The 24203-nt window shown below is 39.9% G+C and overlaps 1 protein-coding gene across 5 annotated transcripts in view; it reads right to left on the reverse strand.

The window, feature by feature from the left end:
- Positions 1-24203, reverse strand: part of TANC1 (tetratricopeptide repeat, ankyrin repeat and coiled-coil containing 1) — a 178805-nt gene that overhangs the window by 105646 nt on the left and 48956 nt on the right. For all 5 annotated transcript variants that reach the window (XM_089519957.1, XM_089519958.1, XM_089519956.1 and 2 more), the window contains one exon: positions 2539-2618. In XM_089519957.1, the coding sequence (XP_089376083.1) occupies positions 2539-2599 (61 nt within the window). In that variant the 5' untranslated portion in view covers positions 2600-2618. Of the gene's footprint in view, positions 1-2538; positions 2619-24203 lie in introns of those variants that run through there.

A 24203-nucleotide genomic window follows, 5' to 3' on the forward strand; every position in this document is an offset into this window, starting at 1 on the left:
CCGTACTAAACTCTTTTATTATAACCAAGAACCACAAAAACTTGGGCACAGCAGTACAGAAGAAATCAGAAACAGACCCATACATGAATATGAAACAAAGCATCTTTTGTTGAGTAATGTATTTAGAAAAATGACTAAAAGTCAAACTGTAACTTGAAAAGATTCGAGCACAAGTTCACCTTTTAAAACTAAAAGATCAGACATTTTCATGGCAGAAAATTTTCACATAAAATCCAAAGCTTATCAAACAGGGTATACACAACAACAGAGACCAAGTAGATTTGACTAGTTTTACTATGTCAAACACTATTCTATGATTTTGAGAGGTATGACCTCATCAACAGCACAAGAAGCCTATCACGGAAGCACTAATAACTACTAATTTACTCTGCACTTGTGTTCAAATACTTGTCTTTACTCAGCATTAAAGAAAGCCAAACATCTATGTTAAATGAACAATCTAACAGATAAGTTATTTTAATAACCTATAGTCATGGGGGTATTTTTACACAGAACTCACATACTGTCATTTGAAGAATTGTAAACAATAACCCCCAGTATCCTTCACCTGGGAGGAGGTGGTTAGCAGTTAAGACACTAACTCTGATTATCGCAAGATTGGCAGTTTGAGGCCCAAGGACCATGTGACGGAGTAGGCTCCCGTCACTAGTCCCAGCTTCTGCCAACCCAGCAGTTTGAAAGCATGTAAAAGTGCAAGTAGATAAATAGGTACCACTTGGGTTCTATGTAGTCATACTGGCCAACTGACCACTGAGTCTTCTTTGACAACCCTGGCTCCCTCGGCTTATTAATGGGGAGGAATGATGCCCCCTACAGTCGGTCACATAGGAAGTGCCATGGCAAGCCAACAGCCCCATTTTTAAATGCTCACTAAATAAATAATTTCTTATGGTTTGTTTAGCCACTCATGATGGTGGAAAGAGGCAAGTGGCAGGGTATGCCTACTCTTCCCACTAACGCATGGCATGCAAATGATACTGATTGCCACTTGGGATAACACATCATAAAACTGAAGTTTATCTTGAATCTGCTTGGTTTGTACATCTCAACCCATACCAGCCAATTAATTATAGTTTGTTTATTGCAGGCAAATTAAGTTTTGAAGATTTAGTCTCAGTACTGCTTATGGATCTTGGTTTGCTTTAAAGGCTTTAGTCGTTATGCAGAAACTTTTAGGCTAGTCTTAATACATTGCTTTGACCTGATAGGCTGAAGGAAAAATATCACAAAAATGTTAACAGCTCAGATATTCATCACAGCAGTTCCCTGAACTTTCTTACTGTGCCTGGTGGTAGACTCCTTTCTGACAAGTTCTTGCTCTCCACACAGCCCTAAGACAATTTTTTAACATTTATTTTTAGAGAACATGAGCCTCTATCTAATGACCAAGCATATGTTAAAAGGACACCATTGCTCTTCACGACCTATACGAACAGATGCACTTGCGGTTTGTTCTAAAAGCCTCTCCACAACCACAAACACCCACTTTCTTCCCACTAAAATCTGTTTCAACAAAAATCAACTACCTAGTTCTATTCTAAGTATGTACATTATTGCTATCAGCTACTGCTTGCTCATCAGTACTGTTTTAGAGCAAGAAAAAGAAAAGGTCTTGTTAGAAAAAGAAGAAGAGTTAGAAAGACTCTTGCTTTGGAGGTTGCGAGGAAAAAATTAGCAGGTTTTGCCTGTGGGCTACCAGTAGCAGAAAAACTACTCAAGAGGAGGAATATATGCATGTTCCATTAGCCCAACATACTGCTTCCAATGAGCGCTGGCATGGTATAGTAGTTTGACTGCTTGACTAGGACCCTGAAGACCAGAGTTCAAATCCTTGCTCAGCCAAACCTTGGGCAAGTCACACAGCCTCAGAGGAAGACAATGACAAACCCCCTTTGAATAAGAAAACCTTGTGATAGAACCTAGAGTTGTCATAAGTCAGAAACGACCTGAAGGCACACAATAACAAACAACGATCCGGAAAATTGCTTTTTTACAGGTGTGTCTATCTGTGGGAAAGTTAAACAAAAAGGAGAAAACAATTACACATACCTCTGTTTATAAAATATAATATCCAGCCAACTAAAACCAATGGACTGTACAATACTCTCCCAATGCAAGGAAGCAATACACAAATTATATTTTTTGGAAGGGCTGGATATAATTGTGTAATTCAGCTTGTAGAACAGCTTCTGTAAACAGATTCTTCTACCACACTAATATGCTAATCTAAACTGCAGGGGCTGCACGCCACTATTTCCCAGAAATATCATTCTGGCAAAGGAGAAACTAGTTTGAGAATGCTTTATTACAAGAATGGGCAACTGTGCCCCTCAAGATTTTTTGGACTGCAAGTCCCATAATGCATCAACACCGACTATGCTGGTTAGGGTTAATGGGAGCTCTATAGGCCAAAAAAACATCTGGATGATCACAGTTGCCCAACCCTGCTTTATTCCAAGCTTCCTTGAGGATAATTTGAGTAACAGATTAGTTATAGAAACTAAATAATACACCTACCAGATTCCTTCTTGCTTGCCTTTCCACCATCTCTGCTTTTCTTCAAAACGGCTTTTAACATTTTAACACTGCTCTTCTTCCTACAACAAAAGAGGGCACATAATAATTTTAAATGACTGCATCTGGAGACAATTTTTGCACATCACAAAACAAAATAAACTTTTATAATAAGATATTAATTCAAAACATGTTGAGGGTTTACTTTTATTTTACCTAAAGATGTTATATAAGTTAAACAAAATATTAAAGCTACAAGGAATGTTTTAATACTAGGAGCAAGTGACTAGGGGTTTACTGACTTGTTATAAAGAAAAACAGCAGACAACATTCTCCACATTCCACATATAATTAAGGTTATGAGGCTAAACCTGGATAAGTTACTGTTAAGGACTCTGGCACAAGCATGTCTGGTTTTTGACCAGAGTTCATCAGAAGAGGAGGGGAAAGCTACACTAACAGAACAGGTATCATAAATTTAAGGAAGTATGGGAAAGACAATAAAATACTTAAGAGAAAATGCATTTATATGCTTTAAAACTGTGAATAAAAATAAGCCTGAACTAAAAGCTTATAATGGGAGGAGGGAGGGCATTCTAAACATTTTAAAGGCCTGAAAATAATATTGTTTTAAAGGGAGACTAAAAATAGTTCATGTAATGTTTTCTTCTTCCCAGTCATTTTGTTCCATATACCTACAAAAGATGCTGCATACACCATAGTGGAAGGGCTGTGTACAACAGGTACCTGCCTAGTTTTGAATTGAGCACCTTGGAAATCCTATTTTGTCTAAAGTTTTGTGCTTCTTCACCATTTTTATGTAGTCTCTATAACATTACTCTTTCACACTCTTCCGACTCAAGCCCTTCCTCAGTTGAAATCTTGTCAGCTTTCACTTGATGTCAGATCCTGAGCATTCACACTTCTCTGGCCTGAAAGCTGTTCTTAGATTTTGCCCATGCCACAAAGCTCGGATATACGTGGTATCTCTCATTCTCTAAACCTTGGATAAGGAAACAACAACAAACCCATCTACTATATTATTCTCCAGGCAACAAAACTGAGAATGTTTCTCTCCTTTCAGAAAGTACAAATCAAAGAACAAAATGAATACACCCATGCATTTATTTCATTCTTAAGGTATGTGATAAAACAGGTACTTTATTCACAGGGAATCAAACAATCCCTAGCAGTTATAGAGTATATGACTGCCAGACTCTAATGTTTATATACTAGGATAACACAGTATTTTGGAATATTCTTGGCCTCTTAAATTTTACTTTGTTCAGAAGCTTATTCTGACCGGTTAAGATTATCTCCTGGGGGGAAATTAGACATGAACCTTGGCTCATTCTTCTGAGTGACCTCACTGACACAAATTGCTGAAGCATTCTTTGAAACCTTTTCTGAAACTGTAATGTACACATTGGTGAAAAAGTAGCTATCTCATTTAGTTGTTCACTTCTATGTACAAGGAGGGAAGCAAGTGTATGGAATTAATATCTAATAACATTTTTAATGGCACAGAATTACTATCATTTTGATTAGGCTGGCGTTGGTTATTTTCCATAGTACTGCTCAACCATGTGTTATGCAAAGGAGACAGGGAAGAGCCAAAAAAGGACAATCCCTTTTGCTTCTAGGATCAAACTGACACCTAGTCTTCAGCCAAGCCAGATTTTCTATGTTAACGCTCAAAAGAATCATCCTAATATCTCTGGCTATAGGGTGGGCCCAACTTTTAAAAACATATAAACATTTTTCTTCCATTGTTGCTTGGCAACCTAAGTGTTCTTTAATTAGTGTTCTTTTTCAATCATTACATGTTTGTAAAACCTATATTAGACATAATATAGTTCCAAGTGATAAGGGAGGATCAAATTATTTCATGTATTGCAATACATGCATTCTCTCCCTTAGCAGCCTTAAGCGTCTTTGATGTTTTTAGAGTCCCACAGCTGTGCAAGTACTGTAGGTTCATGAGACAGCTATGATTTACATCTAACATTCCAGCCAAAACTACTAGGAGTTTCCATTGTTGCTACTTCCTCTGGCAAACACTACATTCTTAACCTCCATTGTTCTCTTTTCCATGCTCCTGAACAACATTTTAGACAGCATGGTTCTAATTTTAAGGAGAAAACCCAAGGCTCTTTTTAAGAGTCAGGCATCGTTTTAAGCCACTTTGTGTTTTCATCATCTATAATCTGAATGTAATATTTTTAATAGCTAGAACATACCTCCATCTTTAAAAGGGCTCACACATGCTTTTTACTGATATTAGCAGTACTCACATATTTACACATAGCAGCTCTTAACATGCAACAGTTTGCCCTCAAACTGCATGGCATGAGTTCACACATACACAGTTCTCCTTCAGTAGAGTAAGCTTGATACTGAAGACTGACATCCTTCACAGTACAGTATTTGCAAGTTTGGACAGACATGATAGATTTTGACAAAGATTGTGAAGTCGAAGGCTTTCATGGCTGGCATCCATAGTTTTTTGTGGGTTTTTCGGGCTATGTGGCCATGTTCTAGAAGATTTTCTTCCTGATGTTTCGCCAGCATCTGTGGCTGGCATCTTCAGAGAATGCTTGCCAGGAAAAAGTTGGGTGTGTGTGTATGCATGTACACACACACACACTGTGTGAGCCTGGGAATGCAGGAGTGATTTGCGTGTGTATTGTTCTATGCTGATGGCAGTCCTCAGGCTGGGAAGCTAATACAAAAGAGGATTAATGTCTGCTAATTGGTGATCATTATCTGCTGGGAAAGCCCCTGACACTGGCCTGTTACAGACTGCCAAAATAAAGCTGCTTCGGATCTCTTTGGTGATATGCTATTTAAATGATGCATGGGTCCTAAGAATCCAGAGGTCGCGCCAAAGCCACACTCCATTTCTAAGCACTGGAGTGTAGCTTTGGTGCAGCTTCCGGATTCTTAGGACCCATGCATCATTTAAATAGCATATCTCCAAAGAGACCCGAAGCAGCTTTATTTTGGCAGTCTGTAACAGGCCACTGAGTGGTTTCCCATTTTCATTTGCTGAATTCTTATTTTGCTATTCCTCAGGACTGGTAGCCAAATTTTGTTCACTTTAGGGGTTTCTTCTTTCCGGTTGAAATTGTCCAGGGGTTTGTGGATTTCAATGGCTTCCCTGTGCATCCTGACATGGCAGTGGTTGGCATGGTCCAGAACTTCAGTGTTTTCAAACAGTATTTTCTGCCCAGGATGGTTTGTGGCTACTGCTACTGCTGATTTTTCTGGTTGGACCAGTCTGCGGTGTCTCTCGTGTTCCTTGATTCTTGTTTGCACATTGCGTTTGGTGGTCCCTATGTAGACTTGTCCGCAGCTGCATGGTATGCGGTAAACTCCTGCAGCTGTGAGAGGGTCTCTCTGGTCCTTGGCTGAGCGAAGCATTTGCTGGATATTCTTCGTTGGTTTGTAAACCATTTGCAGGTTGTGCTTCCTCACCACTTTGCCTATTCTGTCTGTGACTCCTTTGATGTATGGTAAAAATACCTTCCCTTTGGTATTTGGTACTGCTTGTCTTCACTACTCTGGATTTTTCTGGGCTTGACAGCCCTTCTGTTGTCTGAGATGGAATAACTATTAGCCTGTAGAGCCCGGTCTAGGTTCTTCAGTTCATCTTCCAAGAGGTGGAGTTCGCAGATGCGTTTTGCTCAGTCTACCAGTGTTTTGACTGTGCTTCTTTTTTGTCCTGGGTGATGGCTGGAGTTCTTGTGCAGGTATTGGTCTCTGTGTGTGTGTTTTCTGTATACTGTGTGACCCAAACTTTGGTTCGGTTTGCGGATGACTAGGACATCCAAGAATGGCAGTGTTCCTTCCTTTTCTTTTCCCATAGTGAATAGGATGTTGAGGTGGATGTTGTTCAGATGGTTCAGGAACACCGCCATGTCTTTTTCTCCATGGCTCCAAATGGTGAAAGTGTCATCCACGTATCTTTGACAAAGATTTTTCTGATATCAAGTGAACAGTCCCAGATGGGAGATTTGACTGTTCATTGCTGATAGCATCACCCAAAAAATCCAAGGAAAATCTTCCAAGATTTATTTAGCACCACATCATGAAGCAGAAGTGAGCTACAACAAACCTTTAATTACCCAAAACTAAACTGGGGAAGGTTTGGGTTTCTTTTAGCAAAATAGCTCATCTGATGATCTTAGAATGGTAAATAACGCACACAATGCAAGTGACTGCCTTATATTTTTCCTGTTGACATTGCAAATGTTTGATTCTAATTTATTTGTTCCAGCCATAATCTATAGCAAGTTGGCACAAGGTTTTTTTAATGGAAAAGGGATAATAGCATGCAATTTACACAGCCAAAACCATGGAATTACAGTCCGTAAATCCTGACAAAGTATTACACTCCATACTGTAAAGTTACATGAAGAGGGTTCCCCCTACCCTTATGGCTGCTCTTAAAGTTATGAACCAGAGTGAGAAAAAGTATCTAAAGATGACCTGCATGCTAATAGATTTTTCCCCATCTCTCAAGGTTACTGATAGAAAGGGGGGGGGGGGGGGGCTGGAATTGTGTTGAAGCAATAAAGACAACATGGTAAACATTAAAGCATAAACACTGTATCTAATGAGTAGTGGAATATCTTACATTCTGACAGGGAGGCATGTCCTACTGTCTACAGAAATTGAACAGAGAAGTAGAATGCAACTGGATTTGAATCAATATATTACGTACTATTGCAGCACTATGCATAAACAGGACATTATTTTCTGTTCTTTCCTTGACTATTAATTTACCACAGATCCTAAATTATAGGCATGATTGATGTGCTCTATTGGGAGAAAAATCTTTGGCAATAAATAGCATCTATAGTAAGGATATTTCAGAAATGAATAGGGCAGTGATTTATCATTTAGTATGGAAATATTAACTGATCTACTGTGAGATCAGGACATGCGGTAAATAATTAATTGGTATTCTAGGCAGTGTGCAGACTTGGAAGGTGACTTTGAAGTAGCTGGCAACAGCTTAGAACAAAGTGATGGGGGGGGAGAAGATGCCCAAATAAAGAACAGTTGGTTTATAGGAAAATAAACATATACTGAGAAGCCACCACAGCTTTAAAGTACTTAAGGATTTTAATGTATGGCACGATATCAAATAGAAATTAAATTGAGTAGAGGAAATGCACTTATCAAAGCTCAGCATACTTAAAAGCCCCTCTTCCTCTCTACATTTTACTTGTGGATGTACTTTCCAATGGAGAATGCCATACTCCTGAAAGATTCTCATGTTGAGGAATCTATTGTCACCCTTATCCATTTGCACTTTTTGCTCAACCCATCTCAAGAGCCTACCTACTCCTCTGTGGTAATTTAGGCATGCATTGTATCTGTGTATAATCCATGGTTATGACTTGTGCCATGTTGCTCATGGCTAGTAGCAGAATAGACATTTCCCTGTGCGCTCCATCTAATTCAAAAGGTGGAAGTCCCAAAGAGTTTTGCACAACAGCATTTTTGACACTGTTCAGAAACCCCTGGCTCAAATGTTATACTATACAGGAAACTGGTATGATTTGAGGTAGAGGAAAAACAAGAGGGACTGATATATGGGGGAGGCATTATAGAAGTCTTTCTCTGAACAGTGGTCCTTGAACAAAACAAAACAAAACAAAACTACAAAGGAAGACTGAAAAGAGAATTGGAATGTTTCCCCAAACTCCAGTCCATCAACAGTGGGTTAAACAAAGACAATAGTTTCCTGGCAAACTACTATACATTTTTTAACACTAGCTAACCCCACAGCCTCATGAGGGCTCTTTTGGCCAGTTCATCACATCTCCTTTCCAGTTCCCACACTACATTCCAATACTCATTACGTATCTTACCTTTAGGCAACATCCTTCCTCCTGCCTTTGTCCCCCAACAGCCATCTAAAACTTGAACTTATCCATACCCAAAAAGTTTTGCATTTCTACTGCCATTCTCTCACACACTGCCTGCTTATAAAGGTCTGCACCTGGAACCTCCCTTCTACCACATGCATCTGAGGAATTAGACTGAAGTCTACAAAAACTAATGCTACAAGATCCCTTTTCTCTGAAAAAGACATTGACGAGCAGGAAAGGAATATACAGAACAATCTGAAGTCACATGGTCCAGTTCTACTGATTAAACTAAGCAGATCTGAGCCAATAAGCTGCATAATAGAGAGACTGGGATGACACGGATATGTAAACAACTTTCAAAGGAAAAGGTAAGTGCATGTTTATGTGAAAAACTGGTTCTAAAAACATGACAGCAACTCTGTACAAACCACATGGCGGCATTTAATCCAACATACTGTTTCCAATAATGGCCAGCTAGTCACTTTTAGAAAGCCTCAAGGAGAGCCTGAAGGTAATATTCCTTGCTCACTGTTCATCATCAGTCATGACATTATCCAATAACTGTTGACATCTCTATCTTCCAAAGCAATTTTAGTTTGAACTTATGAAATTTCATTCCAAAACCATTCAAGTCAATGGCAATCACCACATCTTTACAATAGCAAATGTCATGTTAATTATGCACTGAATATCAAAATACATTATTTGTTAATTCTGAATCTACTGTCTATCAATTTCATTAGGAGATCCCAAATTATAATATTCTGAGGAGGAAAACACCCCCTCACCAATCCACTTTCTTTACATCAAGTGTATATAATTTAGTCAGAGCCCAGTCACAAGTTCTATGTAAAACTAGGAGGTTTTGTCCCAATGTATATCATTTCAAACTTCAATACCCTACCCATTTTGTTATCCATTTGCTCTGATATGGCAAGAGCTTTTCAAAACTCTTGGAAGCCTGCTTAGGGTTTTCACCATACAGAATGGTTCGATATCATCTTCTAAAATTAGCTACTATAAATTATGGTTCACCCAAACTCCAATTATTTATGAATATATTAAATATCCTCAGTCCTAAGTCAGATAACTTTACTAATAACTCCTCTCCATAGAAAGGACTATACTTTTATTCTCACTCTCCATTGCCAGTTCTTTAACTAGTCACCAATTCATAACAGTACCCGTCCTCTTACCCTTAAAGGCAAGGTTTTTCTCTTCCTCTCGTTTCCTTTAAACTATACTTTACCATGACATCCAAACTAGAAAACTAAGACTAATGGTTTGTCTCTAAACCACAATTTGAAGGTAGTAAAAACAACAGCTGAATGGCATGGTAAAGACAAGGGAAGGCATGTGCTCAGAGAACTAGAGGGAGTACATAAGTTCACAGTACACTCCTGGAGAGAGCCAGTGTGGTGTAGTGGTTTGAGGACTGGATTCTGGAGAACAGGGTTTGACTCTCCACTCAGCTATTTAAACCCACTGGGTGACCTTGGGCAAGTCATACTCTCTCAGCCTCAGAGGGAGGCAATGACAACCCCCTCTGAAGAAACTTGCCAAGAAAGCCTCATGAAAGGGTCACCATAAGTCAGAAACTACATAAAAGCACACAACAACATTCCTGGGCTGCTAATGCATGGTTGATGGAACAATTTCAGATCACTAGGACAGCCCAACCTGCATATCCACTGATTCTTTATTCATAGTTTCAAGTACTGATGGCTTGAAAATATTCCAAAAAATATAAATTCCAAAAAGCAATGCTTGATTTTGCTATTTTGTATAAGGAAAGGCAATTTCCTGCACCACTGAATTTAATGGGACTTCAGCATCCATGGATTCTGGTATCTATGGAGGATTCTGGAACCAGACCCCAACGGATACCAAGGGTCCACTGTATGTGTACCTCCCTTACAGACAAAGGTACAGTGAATACTCTAAATCATATAAGTGGTTAGTGGGATACGGTTGATTTCAAAATTAACCATTATTCTTCTGTCCCTATGTACCGTTCACAAGCATTATCACAGACCCACTCAAAAGTAGCTTCATAACAAGGATCTATTTTTTAAAAAAGTAAATACTTGGAGAAGAGTAAGTTTTCTCTACTCAGACATAGTATAATCCAAAACTGTATGTCTTGTCTATAAATGTTCAATGTATCTGCAGAACACTTATAAATGATCCATCAAGGTAATAATCTTTCTCATGTTGTATTTTCAAAATGAATGCCTGAATTTAATGAAAAAATCATTTTTAAATCCCCAAGTCAAAAGCTCAAAAACTGTAGCTGCTAGACAATAACTCAAATACTGTAGCTGTTATTACCCATTTCTCTACTGTCAGTCCAACCATACATTACAAGGAGAAACTGGAGCAAAAGGCAAGTTAGGATAAAATCATTTGCTGTGGTCATACCAAACCCACTAAACAGAATGCCTAGAAATCACTTACCAAAGAGGCCAGACTGAATAGGGTGACCTTGGGCAAGTCACATCCCCCCAGCTTCAGAGGAAGGCAAACCCACTCTGAACAAATCTTGCCAAAAAAAACCAACAACAATCCCTTCTTAGGGTCACCATAAATTGGAAGCACATAACACTAAGACCCTCAGGCTATTTTGTCACCATTGTCTCATCTAAACCTTTCCACCAACTGGATATTGGAGGAGGGCTGTAGGAGGAGTCAGAGCACAAAATGACATTTTTGTCTCTCTTCCTGCCCTTTCCCAAACATAGTTCAACATCCTACATGTGCACATAGCTCCACTTGTACAAGTCCGCATGCTCCTACCTCCAAGCAGCTGTCAAGCCCAGAAAGGGCCCCTTGCTGCTTGCTGCTGTTTATAGTGGGGAAGGAAAAGATAGGGAGCTGATTGAGACTAAGAAGCAGCTGGCCTCAGCTTGAGGCAGGCAGAAGAAAGAAGGGTGTGCTTCAAATGGAGTGCACCCACATTTTCCTTCCCCTAGGTGTCCAAAGCAGCTGGATCCTGACAGTATGAACTGCCTCCCTTATCCCTCCTCTCCCCACAGGCGCAGGGGCCCTTCTCAGGACTTGACAGGTTATTATTATTATTATTATTATTATTACGCTTAATCACTTGGAATCCAAGCGGATTACAACAATAAAATGAGATAGTTAAAAATTCTAAAAACCGCTATTCCCCCCACTATAAAATATAGTAATACTAAAAAGAGATTAAACCAGAAAAACATTAAAACAATAGTATAAAGTAAGTTAAAATCAATAGAAGATTAGTAAGAAATTTATAGCTGGGTCCAGATAGGATGGTGCTGAGAGAAGGGAGGTTTTTGGATGGAGCACAAGGGGAAGAGACGCTGTGCCCCATTCAAAAAGGGACTTAGGTACTCATAGGTTACTAATATGATGCCATTCGTAATGTGAAATGCATACTGGGTATTGATGTGTACACACAGGAAAACATAAATGCATGCACATAAGAGAATGCATGTAATGTTGTGCATGGGCAAGGGAAAGGATACACTACTTGTGTATCTCACAAGTGCAAATCAATTAAAGGGGCGGGACAATAAAACCAAGAAGAAAATCTTCACACATTTGTCAATGTTGCCACTTTTCATGTTCTTCCTCAGATCTCTATTTGCTTTGAAACTGAACGAAAGAATTCTTTCGCGCACAGAAGTGACCATTATATTTTATTCATGTTCAAAGAAAAGCAACTTGGAAGAGCTATTGCCACTGGCCTCTTTTCCCGCTGCCTTTATCAAGAAAGCACTGGCATCAAGCCAAAACAGCAGTTTAAACATTAAACATTCATACTCACCCCAGGGAAGCAGCAGTTTTACACTCCACCAGGAGGGCCTGAGGGAGAAAGGGTTTTTGTTTTTTTAATTTAAAAAACTGCTTAAAACAGAAGCCTTCCCTACCTACAAGCCAGGTGGCCTCCTGGCTTATCAAACTGGTTTTAAAAGACCACAGAGGGAGAGTCTTGTAAAGTCCAGAAAATGCACATGGTGCAAAGTGGACACAAAGGAACAATCCACAAAACTAGATCACACAATTTAGAAATCCCCCTAGCTGTGCGTTAACTTTTTTTCCCTTTCAAATGAAGACCCATTCTCTCACTTTGTCAAAATTGAGCAAATCCTGACTCCTTGTGATCCCTGCCTACTCTTTAGGAGTATATCATTTCAACATGTCAGCTACCATGAATCTTCTCTTGCCAATAAATCAATTTCAATTGAAACCAGAACTTTGCTAGAGAAAGTCAATGATGAAAAGCCACATTGTAAAATCAATGGTGTCACACGGGAAAATGGCACACTAAATTAGAAGCCACTTTGACAAAAAGAGGAACATCATATACTGATCATAAGCTACACCTAGCCTTCCATCCTCTTCTTGGTTTATTCATATATACACACTTATGTACACAAAAACACCTTCAAACACCGAAACACACAGGGATGGGTGGACTCAGTGTTCAAAATATGTACTAAGCCTGGCTTAACTTCTCATGCTCTCTTGTATGCCTTTGCATAATATCCCTTTGTCAGAATGGCCTAGTGGTTTGAGCATTGTACTATGACTCTGGGGGCCAGGGTTTAATTCCCTGCTCAGCTATGGAAACCCACTGGGTGATCTTGGGCGAATCATACACTCTCAGCTCCAGAAAACCCTGTGATAGGGTCACCTTAGAGTCAACCTAAGTCAGAAATGACTTGAAGGTACACAACAAAGGACTGAGTGCGACGTTTGTGCAAAGGGCTGGGAAACTTGCCCTTTCTTATTAATCTGTAGGGTCCCCTATTGGAGGTTCTTGAGGATTCAAGTGTGCTGGATGGAAGCAGCAGCAGTAAAGGGAAAGTTGCAGAGGCTGTAAGTAGAGCTTTTGAATAAGCAAGAGGTGCGGATGTGTGGGTGTAATGCTAGGGTGGAATAGAGGAAAAGAAAGGGTGTGCACTGTGGCTGTCAGAATCATTAAATGTTTAATACTATAATCACAGATATACAAGCCATTTATCAACTTTCAGAAGATGTTAGTTCTGGGAAGGTTGTACCAAGTAACTGGTTTATGAAGCCACATCACCATGTGAATCCAGTAAGTTTTCCCATGAACCACTGACTTCCTGCATCGTACCATATCATGGCTACAGGTTGTTTGCCAAGATTTTTCAACCCTGCCCATAGGGTTAGTTTGAGCAAGCATTAAACCAAAGATACTGTTTCAGTTTCCCATGAACAGCTCCTGCAGATGTGTATCTGAACTAGCAATCCTGAAATATTACAGTAGCAGTGATGAGCAATTTTAAAAAAAAGCTATACAAGAAGAGCCATCGTTCAGCCCTACTTCATTTTGTTTTAAGATGAAACAGTACACATATTTCTCAGCGTATTTGCATGTTGCTTATAGAATAGTTCCAAACTGGATATGAAAACATTAGGAGCAAGCATAAATATTTGAACAGAAGAAACAACACTCCTGCCAAAACAGTCTGCTTTTGGGAAGAGATGCAAGGGAGCAGTGTGCCTAAATTCAGAATCATTTTCCCCATACTGCAGCATGCACATTGTCTCAAGGGAATGCATCTACAACCCTCAGTGTCTAGATACACAACATTACTCTCACGCTTGGCAACCATTTGTGCATAAAGCAATATTTTTTCAGTGCCAGTTACAGAAAATAGCACTGTGCAACCTCTGAAAAGCTCCATGTGGGGTGTCCCTATTTCTATCCCCCTTGCTGTTCAGTATCTATACGAAGCTGTATGTTCAGGTCATTAGGAGTTGGGGGGGGGGGGGGGTTCTGTGACATCAGTTTACACATGACACTCAGCTCACTCCCCTTGCCATTGAAGCCCACAGGAACAAGGCTAGATTTAAGTGGAAAGGGCCTTGGAACATTTCTACAAACAGGGCCTCCTTGAGATCACACTGGTGAACCATCTTAGCATGGACAACTTAGAAATTAAACAAATTAGTTATGGATACACTGCTAAGCACTACAGAAAGGAGCACAAAAATCTTCATGCATGAACCCCTTTTCAGCCCTACAACTTCTGCAAGGTGATCGGCCTGATTACATCCATCTTTTACTCAATTACACAAGTAACACTTGAAATGCTAACAATAAGTTTCAGAAATGGGCTTTGAGAAAAGAAGCAAGCAACACCTTTTTCCTTCAGTACTGTTAATCTGTCAATGTTGATAATCCAGTCCTGGGCAGGGGCTGTCCAGGAAATGGACGGATACCTAGCTAGATACAGTAATGGACAAATGAGGGACACTAAAACAAGCTGTACCCCAAAAAGACAGCTACTCTATGGATTGGTGGTTTCTGAGTCTAAGAACTGGGTAAGTGACTGGCCCTGCATGCGGCAGCACTATCTCTGAAGGAGCAGATGCACATCTTGGAAATACCACTAGATTGTGGTAGGCAGCTATGGAAACCTCTCAGGAGACCTTGGACAGCTGTACTCCCCGTAGGGTTTTTTTAAAAGGAATGTGGGGGTATTTTGCTATATTTTTAAAAGTCCCTGAACAATTTTAGACCCTAGAAATCTGCTTTAATAGCAGGAAGTTGCCAGACATCACTTCCTGTTCACTTCTCACTTTTGCAATCATAAAATATGTGGCACTCTTGGCACAGAGTGCCTAGGGCCTGCTTTGATTGATTGGCTCAACAGCTACATCCTTACTTGGGCACAGATAGCTGGCCACAGCAGTCTGTTCAATTTCCCAATTGAACTACTGTAATGTACTCTGTGCAGAGGTACCATCTAAGTGCAGAATTCAGCAACAGGACTGCTGTATGGAGTACCACATAACACTAGTCTTAAAGGAGGACCAGACACCTGGTTGGATGACGCGACCTGATGAGTTCTTCCCACTAGAATTTTCTATGCAGCAGCAGCAGACATGTCCTGTGTGTGGAGTGGTCTATTAGGATGATATCCCCCTATCCAGGTATCCTATCCCTCAGGCTGCAGGATTTGATTGTGTTTATTAGGGATTTGGTGTTTTGAATTTCAGAGGTTTTCAGATTTTGGAATATTTGCATATAAATAATGGTATCTTGGAGATGGGAACCAAATCTAAACATGAAATTCCTATCTGTTTTATATATACCATATACACATGGTCCGAAGGTAATTTTATACACAATATTTTAAAATAATTTTGTGCATGAAACAAAGTTTATGTACAGTTAACCATCAGAAAGCAAAGGTCTCACTATGGGCTAAACAGACGCACCACGCCCCCAAGCCAGACAAAAGCGACACCGGTCATTACACACCAGCCGGCTTCTATCCAGCTTGAGGGTATGGTATTTAGATCCCACATGCCCCAGAGCCAGCAAAGAGCCAGCTCCAGAGGCAAAGGGGCAGCTTTGTTCTGCCCTAAATGGGAGTGGATCTTTTCTGCTCCTATTTGGAGTAAAAGATGGCTGGATTGGGGCCGTAATCCAGTCTAAATGGGGTGGCTCAAAACATCCCCTTTTTGGCCATCTGTTTCGGTTCTATCTTAGCCACCCATGTGGACTATTTTGCATTTTGGAATATTTTGAATTTTAGAATTTCAGATAAGGGAATCCCAACCTGTATAAGGTCTTCCTGTATAATGTTAACACACTGCACATTTTGAATAGGTAGATGAATGATTCTGGGTTATTCTAGGATATCAGAATCATGATTTCTGGCTTTTCCTTTTTCATCAGAAGTGCAAAGTGAGATGGAACATATTTTTGAAATGGCATGATCCTCACAACTTTGTACATGAAATAAAGTCTGTGTACAGTGAACCATCAGAAAGCAAAGGTGTCACTATCTTAGCCACCCATGTGGAGTATTTCAGATTCCAGAATTCTGTATAATGGAGATTCAACCTGAATTGGTTTTTAAAAGAAGTCAATGTGCATACTAGACAGCTTTTAGTTTGTCAAAGCAAATTAAATTCAAATTGGACTTGGTGTTAAATGAGAAACAGAACTCTGATTACTTTTCAGTTTGATTAGTTTGCAAAAATAACAAAAAGAAAAACTAATATTCAGAGGAGAGACCCCATGCTATAAAGGACAATTGCTTCAATCATCTTTCTTTTTCTTGAAAAATAAAAAGAAATACTTATTTCTGATGTACAAAATAATGGTTATTTGATTGAATGGTTATATGATCGAACTAGTCTAATATATGCAAACTAATTAATTATATTATGCCAACTGATTGATATTTTTAAATCTCTCAAATTAGATTTCAAATGGGCTCGCAGATCTCATCACCTACCCCTCTACAAAACAAAGTATTAATAATACTAATACTCATGAAACTCTTGTTGAAGCTTTTTAAAGGCTTCTATACTTCGTATTATCAAAGATGCCGTAAACAGATCATACTTCTAGCATCTACATTTGTTACTATGGCTTTCCCTCAGCTAGAGTTTTCCTGTTTTTCTGTTATTTTAGTCTTTTGTTCTTGTTTACCATTGTGAGCAGAATTAAGAGTTGATAGGTTATCTTTTCTCCGTGGTTAATTATGGACAGCAAATTTTAGAGATCTCTAAATGGCAACATTTTCCAACAAGACAGACATTTGGCACTTCACTGAATAAAAAAGATTGCAGAAATGAAGCTCCAAATGTATTTAGAGAAAAAAGCATATTTACCAAGGCATGAGGCAGGACTGAAAATGCTTTCCACTTGTGGCAAAACAGTATTCATTTTCCAACTTAAAAGTATAGTTCCACCCTAGTAGTTAGTGTGGCAATATTTTGAATAAAGGAAGAAACCAGCAGATTACAGAGTTATGTACCAAGGAACTGGCCACTAATAACAGGGGATTAGGGGATTTTTATACAGAATAAAGGCCAACTGAACAGCACAACCTTTAAAATGGTCTTGTTAAACATGTATCTTTTGCTTAACTCAGCACCCACAGATTAGTTCAATCCTTCCTTCAGGTCAACTGCACTGAAAACACCAAAATGCTACATTGACTGTTTCACAGAATTATCATTTCCTTAAAGAATTATGGTTAGATCATGCCACCTCTGAGTATTTCTTGCCTAAGAAAATACTATGAAATTTATGGGGTTGCCATAAGACATCAGGTGATATCAAAGCACATGCACATACAACGTATGACAGCCAACCACAACACAATGTTGAAAACTATTGGTCCAAGCAAAAATCTAAAACCTACCTAAAGTCTTTCCTGAAAGATATTTGAGTACACATTCAATTTATTTATGTAAATATAATTGGCTTACAAAAGGTTAACCCAAGATAACAAATATCTTGGTGCCTGGATGGTCCCCACTGGAAAATATCTTTGGCTTTTCTTTGAGCAAATCATGATATAAATATGACAACGGCCACTTTCACTTCTTTACAAATTTACTCAGGTAATATCAAAGTAAGGAGTATGCAGGTGACTCAGTAACAAACTTGAGTCACATCAGTAATTTTTGAGAACCTCAAAAACACATAAACAAATGAGACCCAAAGTGATCTATGAACAATTCAAAGCTTACCTGCACTGGCTAAGTTTTAAGACTCTGGAAGGCAGTGTCTACAGGTGATAAAATTTAACAGGTATTTTCATAAACAAAGTGTAATGAAAAATAATTACTGTTGAAGAAAAGTAACCCCTTTTCCAATATAATAGAGAAACAAAACTACAAAATCCAAGAACCTTATCAGAGACGCAACAGAGATATCAGGACTACCAGTATAGGACCACGATTATTAAATATTTCCTTTTGTTACAGATGCATCCACACTGCAGAAATAATGCAATTTGACAACGCTTTAACTGCCATGGATTTATGGAATGCAATGGAATTATGGGATCTGTAGTTTTGTGAGCTATTCAGCCTTCTCTGTCACAGAGCTCTGGTGTCGCAACAAACTACAAATCCCATGACTCCACAGCATGGAGCCATGGCAGTTAAAGCATTGTCAAACTGCATTATTTCTGCAGTGCAGATACAGTCTAGTATTTTTTCCAGTTCCAGTTAATTATTCTGTGAAATAACACCTCCTCATCACTGCTTCCCAGATTATTAGAGAATTAGGAGTGAGAACTTTCTCAGCTCTCACTTAAGCCTTGCAATAGGTAGAAATGTTTTAACTTTGTGCATATATGGAAGGAAATCAAACAAACAAGCCAAGCGATTCATTGCTAAATGACCTTGAAATGAATAGCCTTTATTTCATTTGTCTGCCACAAATGAGATTTATCAACTAGAACAAAGAATCTTGAAGCACCCTTAAAATGTACTATTGTATAAATCAGGGGTAGGCAACCTTTTTGAGCCGGGGGCCGGGTTGCTGTCCCTCAGACAACTGGGGGGCCGAAGCGGGGGGGGGGGGAGAGCTTCCACCCTCTGGAGGCGGGGCCACATGCTGGGGGCGGAGCTTCCACCCTCTGGGGCAGGGCTTTCTCTGCTCCCTTTCCCGACCTCCAGCTGTCTGAGAGACAGCTAGAAGTGGGGGGGGGGGATTGGGAGAGGGGGTGACAGGCGCGTGCCTGCTCCTCCTGCCCTTCCTTGGCCCCCAGCTGCCTCCCAGAGAACCAGTAGGGGCCCATGAGGGGCAGGAACAACAGGTGCACGCCCCCTGCTCCTGTCCTCGGGGCTTTGCCAGGCCTGAGGTGTCCTCCAAAGGACACCTCAGGGCTGCCAAAGCCCCGCGGGGGGGAGGAGGCGTGTGCCCGCCCTCTCCTCCTTGGCCCCTTCCTTCGGCCGAACGGGCTCCAAGGGGCCCTTTCGGCCGAAGGGGAAGGCCGAAACCACTCTCACTGTTAAAGCAGACCTTTTAGCATTGAAAGCACTGAAAATACGCAGAAATGCACTTTGGAAAGACACACTTCAGAAAGAGTGCATGTCTTCTTCCTACTCCTCCTCCTGCTCCTTCCTTCCTCCTTCCTCCTCTTCTTCCTCATTCCTTCTCCCTCCCTCCCTCCTCCTCCTGCTCCTTCCTCCTCTTCTTCCTCATTCCTCCTCCCTCCCTCCCCCTCCTCCTGCTCCTTCCTTCCTCCTTCCTCCTCTTCTTCCTCCTCCCTCCCTCCCTCCCTCCCTTCTCCTCCTGCTCCTTTCTTCTTCCTCCTTCCTGCTCCTGCTCCTTCCTTCCTTCCTCCCTGCTCCTCCTCCTCCTCCTGCGGACCCCCTCGTCCTTCTCTCCAGGCCCGCGGTTGGAGAGAAGGACGAGGGGGACCCCCGCCTCCCTCTCCCCAGGCCCCCGGCGCCACTGCCTCTCCCGCGCTCTGGGAGGGCCAAGGCTTCCCCACAGGGCGGGGGGAAGACCAGCGCCGGCTGCCCCAGCGCTTTCCCCGCCCCTCAGAGGCCTCAAGAGGGGGGGGTAACAGTGGAGCAGAGTTCATGAAATAAAAGAGGTACATTCTGGCTGTGACATTTATATGCAAAGCTCACATTAGCTGATGAAGTGGACTGTGGTCCGCATGCATACTATCTGTTAACCCTTAAATGGTGCCACAATACTTGGATAGTTTGGATGCCATAGATTAATACTATCACCCCTGTGGAATTTACTAGTTAGAGACTAGAGTTTAATAAAATCATCAGTTTTTGAAGATTGATTCTTCTATGTTCATTCCACTCCACACAACAATAAAAATTACTTTTCTTTTTATTGCCTATTACCTGATTACATAGAAGGTTTCCACATGAAAAATTTATTAGACAAATGATGCTTCTGGTAGCCTGTCTAGACACTCTGTTTACTGCAAGAAATGGGACATGGTCTACAGCTAAAGGGGAAAGCAAGATTAAAAAGGAAAAAAAAGCCTTAGTGGAGCTGGACAGTAAGAGAGGAGAAGTTAACATCCCTTCAGGTCCCCTATCCCTACTTCTCTCAAGTAAAAACGATAAGACTATAGACAAGTAAGAGAAACCATTTGATTTAAACTTAGAATGAATTTATCCTACTTATCCCATGCACCACTTTAAAAAAATGTTTAAAAAACCAGAAGCTTTAAAGGGAAGTTTGAAAGGTAACTAACTGCTCTACATGCAGGCACTCAGTTTGATCAAGGATTACACTGTGCATTCTCAATATGCTGTACCATTTTGCTTCTTCTTAAAGGTAGAAGGAATCAGGTAGCATGCAGCAGCATATGCCACATTAACCACAACCCAGGATTCCCCCAGATTCTTGGCTGAGCCTGACCTCCAGACTCATAACAATGTGATTTCATGCTGGGAAGGGAAGAATAAGGCAGAAGATAGTGCATCTGAAATGAATTCTCACCAAGTCTGAAAAATTCTGGCCTCTATTATCTGTATCATGTGTCTACAACTTATCAGTAGTACTGTACTATAAAAAGCCTGTTTGTATGACTCATTTTTAAATAACAATATGCCGTTGGCCAAGCAAAATGCACACAAAATATCAGAAAGCAGCAAACTCTCCATACAATGAAACATGAGAAACTCTACGACATTTAGAACTAAGATCAAATTTACTATAATGTGGCTTAACTTTTAAGGTCTCTTTGAAACTTCAGTATGCCAGTACAAGCTCACCTCACTTCGTCCTCAATATGTACATATATGTGTTTTGGAGGAAAGGGGAGAAGTGCAGTTTGGAACTGGAACTGATTTGGAATTTTATGTACAGTTGTCCCTTCTTATACACAGATTTTTTATACACAAATTCAAGCATCCACGGTTTGAAAATGTTCAAAAAAAGTATAAATTTCAAATATCAAACCTTGATTTTCCATTTTTTATAAGGGTCACCATGTTGCTATGTTATTATTTTTAATGGGACTTGAACATCCACTGATTTTGTTATCCACAAGGAATCTTGGAACCAAACCCCAGCGTATAACAAGGGTCCACTGTACTCTTAAAAAAATAGAAATAAATTTAAAAGCAAACCTTTTTACATGTGTTACACAAGTTCTTTGCCCTGACAATGTACTGTAGGCAAAAGGTTTCTTTAAATAATCTTCTAAAAAGATTATAATTTCCACAGTTTTGTTATGCCTTCATTATGGGTAGTCTACAATATAGATAATACAAGACAAGCCCACTTGTGGTAAAGACAAGGATGATATAAAGAGAGAAATCTCAGTAGGCCTTGCAGTACACCAATTTATTTCTGTCTTCACAAACTGTATGACAGATTGACATACTGTACCAGCAAATTGAACAGTTGTCCAGCCATCACTATTGCCTTGAGGCAGGCTGCTCACTTTTGTATAGTGCTAAATGAATACTTGATCCATTTATACATCTACACTTTGCTATATTACTAAAGATGAAACATTTGTAAAGTTTAAAAAAACATCTCTACAGAAGAGAGGTGGAGTCTTACTGACATCACAAATATCATTCAATCAACACAGCTAACAGACTGTACAGCAGTTACAATGGGTTGTTTCTATTGTAATACCACAGAATTGTCCTCCCAAAGTTTGAGTCTGAAGAACGAAAAATAAACTTGGACTGAGTGCAATGACAATGTTTCCAAAGAGATCCTACTTTTTTTAAAAAAAAAAGTCTCTTTTTATTCCTTGAACAGGTTTTTTTAAAGGAAGTGGGGAGGGAGGCAAATAACCTTGGAGGATTACTGAACATATCCAATAAATAAATTCATCTGCCATATATTTATTTCATTAATTTTAAAAGTCTGACTTCCAAGAAGCATGGCAGACATCTTATCTAGTTCTGCCGCTGAACAAAGAGGACTGATAAGTTTAGGTACAATCTGAATCAGCTTACCAAGAGGTTGGCACAGAACACAACCCACGTTTCTACACCTGGCTTCCATTACACTTGATTCCTTTGAGGAAAATAGAGCAAGTACAATTGAAGTTTAAAATCAAAGAAAGTCTGACCAAGTCTGTTTTTTTTTTAAACACTTGCATTGTTTCTATTCCTTTTGGAACAGAGGCCTATCATATCCCTTAATGAAAGTTCCTCACAAACAGATGGCAAATTCCCTTTTCAATCTAAAGGACTACATTAGACAGATACAGACCTAGTGGAAGGAGGTCTATGAGCACTAAGCACAAAAATATTTCTCAAGTTAGCTCTCATTACTCTTAAGCAGCACAGGACAGTTAATAAAAAGAATAGGAGTGGGCTCCAGAATGCTAACATTAAATGCTCTGAAAGAGAGAATTGACTGATACGATCTCCAGCTAGCAGCAAGGAGGTATAATCTTACAATAACTTCGGCAAGTTATGACTCAAATAACAGGGCTGCTATTAATTGAATTAAATTGTTGTTTTATATAGCCAAGCTGAGCTACTTTTAACCACAAAACCTTAGCAGTTAACTATGATTTTTATTTTTATTTTCAACCAAGAGCATGTGCACTATTCTAAAGGCCAAGATAACAATGATATCACATCTTGTGTTGCTTAATTAAACTCTTCTTCCCAAATGTGCAATGGAGAGAGAGAAAGAAAATAATAATAATAATAATAATAATATTTTATTTCTATTTCACGCCTCTCTCTATGGATCGAGGCGGGATCACATCAATATCGAGAATACAAATTGCAAAGTGCACAACAGATTAAAAACAACATTATATAACAATATTATACTATACAATACAATACTAATCAACCAGCAGTGTTGTGATAAGGGAATTAAAGCATCTGAATCATCGTCTGTTTTCCACATTATCAAATCAGAGTGGGAGTATTCAACTATAGCAGGTTAGGTGGGTATGCCCGCCGGAAGAGATCCATCTTTAATGCCTTCTTAAAGCTTCTAGAGTGGTAATAAGACGGATCTCCCGGTAAGTTGTTCCATAATTTTGGGGCCGTGGCTGTAAATGCTTTTTGGGAAGTAGTGACCAGTCTAGTTTTTGTGTATTCCAGCAGGTTCTTCCCTGAGGTTCTAGGAGTGCGGGGCGGGTTGCATAGGGAGAGGCGTTCCCTTAAGTAACTCGGGCCCGAGCCATGTAGGGCTTTAAAGGTAACGACCAACACTTTGTATTAGGCCCGGAAGCTAATCGGCAGCCAGTGAAAAGTTTTTAATATTGGTGTAATATGGTCCAATCTTGATGTTCCCGTGACCAATGTGGCTGCAGCATTTTGGATTAAGTGAAGCTTCCGAACTTGGTACAAAGGTAGCCCCATGTAGAGCACATTGCAGAAATCTAAGCGAGAGGTTACCAGTGCATGCACTACTGCTTCAAGATACATGTGGAAGAAAAATTATTTGCCTTAAAAATTATTTCTTAAAATTATAGGCAAGCCAGATTTTTAAACCAAACCCAGGAAAATCATAATCAGTAATGTGTCTACGGCCTGTTACAGACTGCCAAAATAAAGCTGCTTCGGGTCTCTTTGGAGGTATGCTGTTTAAATGATGCATGCATCCTAAGAATCCAGAAGCTTCACCAAAGCTGCACTCGAGTGCTTAGGAATGGAGTGTGGCAACCTCCGGACTCTTAGGACCCATGCATCATTTAAATAGCATACCTCCAAAGAGATCCGAAGCAGCTTTATTTTGGCAGTCTGTAACAGGCCTACATTATCAAGATATTATAAATAGATGCCCCATTGAGCTTTAAAGACACATCTCAAATCTTAAACAAACGTACAATATCTTTAAACTCATCACAGTAACTTTTCCTGTAGAAACCTATGAATTATTGTCTAGTTTACAGTGCTGACTAGTCAGAGCACTGTGCCTTTTGTTAGAGAGCCTATGTTTCAATACAGCTATTAGGAAGTATGCTTAGGAATAAACAGTACTGAAGTGCCTACTATGATTTCATATTTGTCAAACATTAAAATGGTCCACAAGGGATGGGGGCA

The sequence above is a fragment of the Sceloporus occidentalis genome, unplaced genomic scaffold, assembly GCF_023333645.1.
Source record: "Sceloporus occidentalis isolate IW3139 unplaced genomic scaffold, rSceOcc1.0.p SCAF_4, whole genome shotgun sequence".
Taxonomy (NCBI): domain Eukaryota; kingdom Metazoa; phylum Chordata; class Lepidosauria; order Squamata; family Phrynosomatidae; genus Sceloporus; species Sceloporus occidentalis.